The sequence below is a fragment of the Suricata suricatta genome, chromosome 12, assembly GCF_006229205.1.
Source record: "Suricata suricatta isolate VVHF042 chromosome 12, meerkat_22Aug2017_6uvM2_HiC, whole genome shotgun sequence".
In the NCBI taxonomy this organism is placed as follows: domain Eukaryota; kingdom Metazoa; phylum Chordata; class Mammalia; order Carnivora; family Herpestidae; genus Suricata; species Suricata suricatta.
In genome coordinates this window covers 509,534-511,764 of record NC_043711.1, presented here as the reverse complement: position 1 = coordinate 511,764, position 2,231 = coordinate 509,534, and the positions used below count along the sequence as shown (strand labels likewise).

General features: G+C 68.3%; 1 protein-coding gene across 1 annotated transcript in view; it reads right to left on the bottom strand.

The window, feature by feature from the left end:
- ARHGAP45 (Rho GTPase activating protein 45) overlaps positions 1 to 2,231 on the bottom strand; it is an 11,264-nt gene that overhangs the window by 4,299 nt on the left and 4,734 nt on the right. The window contains exons 7-11 of the mRNA XM_029916346.1: positions 2,093 to 2,226; positions 1,864 to 1,974; positions 1,711 to 1,791; positions 302 to 484; positions 25 to 162 (exon numbers count right to left, since the gene is read on the bottom strand). Coding sequence (XP_029772206.1) covers positions 25 to 162; positions 302 to 484; positions 1,711 to 1,791; positions 1,864 to 1,974; positions 2,093 to 2,226 — 647 coding nt within the window. The remainder of the gene's footprint in view (positions 1 to 24; positions 163 to 301; positions 485 to 1,710; positions 1,792 to 1,863; positions 1,975 to 2,092; positions 2,227 to 2,231) is intronic.

The following is a 2,231-nucleotide window of genomic DNA, read 5'->3' as shown; positions in this document are numbered from 1 at the left end:
CGCAGCCAGAGCGCGGGCCCGCACCGACTTGATGGTCTGGTCGCTCTGCCGGACGACCTCCTGGATCTGCCGCAGCACCGTCACCTTGGTGTCCTCCAGCTCCTGCTTCTGCGTCTTGGCGTCGGCCACACACGTTCGGTAGGTGGCCATGGCCTCCTCCGCCTGTCGGGGGCAGGGGGAGCCCCCAGGACGTCACCAGCCGGCCTCGGAACCGGGCGGCGGAACGGGATGCGCGGCCGGGGCTGGTGTCGGGACGGGCTGCCGCGTGCTGCCGCCAGCGCCCTCCCTGGTCCGTGCTCACCTTGTTCTTGGCCTCCTCCTCCAGCCGCCGCCGCTTGTCCAGGGTCTTGGAGGCCGCCGCCCCAGGCCCCGTGCCGGCCTGCTCCTCCTCGGCCTTGGCCGCCAGGAAGCGGGCCTTGCCGTGGTCCTCGCAGCGCTGCGCGTAGCCCTGCTTGGCCTTGCGAAGGTTGGACTCAGCCTCTTGCTGCAGGCAGGGGGTGAGGCCGCCAGTCCAGAGCCGGGCTCCAGCTGGGCCCTGTGTCCCGGCCCCTCCCCAAGCACCCTGTCAGCCACCCACACATCTCGTGCCCACAGCCCTACGGGACAGACAGAGGGCCTGCCCAGGAGGGGACGCCTGCCTGCAGCCCCTGGGAGGAGCGGGCGTCCGTGTGCCCACATTACAGCCCCTGCAGCTGGGAAGCGAGCTCCGTGATCCACTGAGGCCTCCCCCGCCCCCACCCCCCGCCCCCGCGGTGGCCCTGCTTCCGTCTCTCACTTCCCCTCTGACACGGGAGAGGTGTGAGGCGGCCCCGGCAGGAAGCCAGGCACCCTCAGACTTGGTCAGAAGCCCGGTGTGCCTTCTGGGGGCCACACCTCACAGCCTACACCTGCAGAGGCTTAAAGGGTACAGAAACGGGTTCTACAAATACCAGGGGAAACATGGAGAGGGTCTGAAAATCATCTCGGTATGGGAAGGCCTCGAACCTAGCAAGCAAACCCAGACACCACACAAGAAAACACGACCACTGACACTCACAGGCTTCTACCCGGCAAAACAGGCCAAAGGCAGAATCAAAAATCAAGACAGTAAGACAACAAACCAGGGTTGGGGAGGTGGTCTGTAGCTCACGTCAGCGAGGACTGAGTTCTCTAATATGTCAAGAGCTCTGGCAAATCAATAAGAAGCCATCATCCAGTCCAAAATGAGCAAAGGACAGGAAACGAGGGTTTCGAGGGTGAAGCAGCGGGAGCTCAGGAGAGGCTGGTGTGCGACACCCTTCCCCAGCCATCCTGCTCGGGCACCCACTCCCGGGAGAGACGAGCCGGCCCGCTGCGGGTGGGGGTCCAGCAGGGGCTGAGGGAGCAGGTCTAGCAGCTCCGCAGCTGAGCTCCTGGGTTGGGGGTGCCCCCCCCCCGGACAGAGGTGCCCCAGCCTCGGCCACAGAGGGGGTGTAAACTGCCATGCCGGCGAGTAGACAGAAGGGAGGGGCTCTTGTTGGAAGGCAGGGGCGGGGGGGTCGCCCAAGGCCCTGCTGCCATAGCGGGGAAGCAGGGACGCTCGCACCAGACCTGCTATGCCTGCGCGTGCCCTGCTGCCCTGGCCGCCCGGGGGCTCCCACAGGCAGCCCACGCCCCCTCGGGGCGCCACGGCCACCTTCCTGCGGGCGCAGCGCCAGCCCCTGCCCCCCTACACCACCCCCACCGGCCTACCAGCTTCCTCTGGGCGCGGTGCCACAGCTCCTTAATCTCCTTCCTGCGCTTCTCATGCTCCAGCCGCCTCAGGCTCAGGGGCTGAGGGGGCACAGGCTGTGAGCAAGCGGGTCCCCGGCACACCCCACCCCGCCAGCCGCCCGCCCGGCCCACCTGGATGAAGGTCTGGTTCTGTAGCGTGCCCACCGCCTGCACCATGTTGTGGCCGAACTCCAGCTCCTGCTCCAGGGCCAGGGAGTAGATGGACAGCAGGGGCATGTGCGGCTGCGGGGCGGGGGCGGAGGTCACCGAGGGGCTCGGGCAGCCGGGCGGGCGGGAGACCCCTTCCCTGCGGCCCTTCTGGGGGGGCTGAGACCCCCTCCCCCAAGCCCCAGGCCCCCACCTCCTGCATGACGCTCTGTCTACAGTTGTGCACGATCTTCTGCAGGCCTTTGGCAAAGTCCATCTCTGCGGGCGGGAGCGGCGTGAGGGTGGGGCTCGGGGGGCCGCGGGGGCCGCGCCGTCCCGGCAGCCCCCCGCCC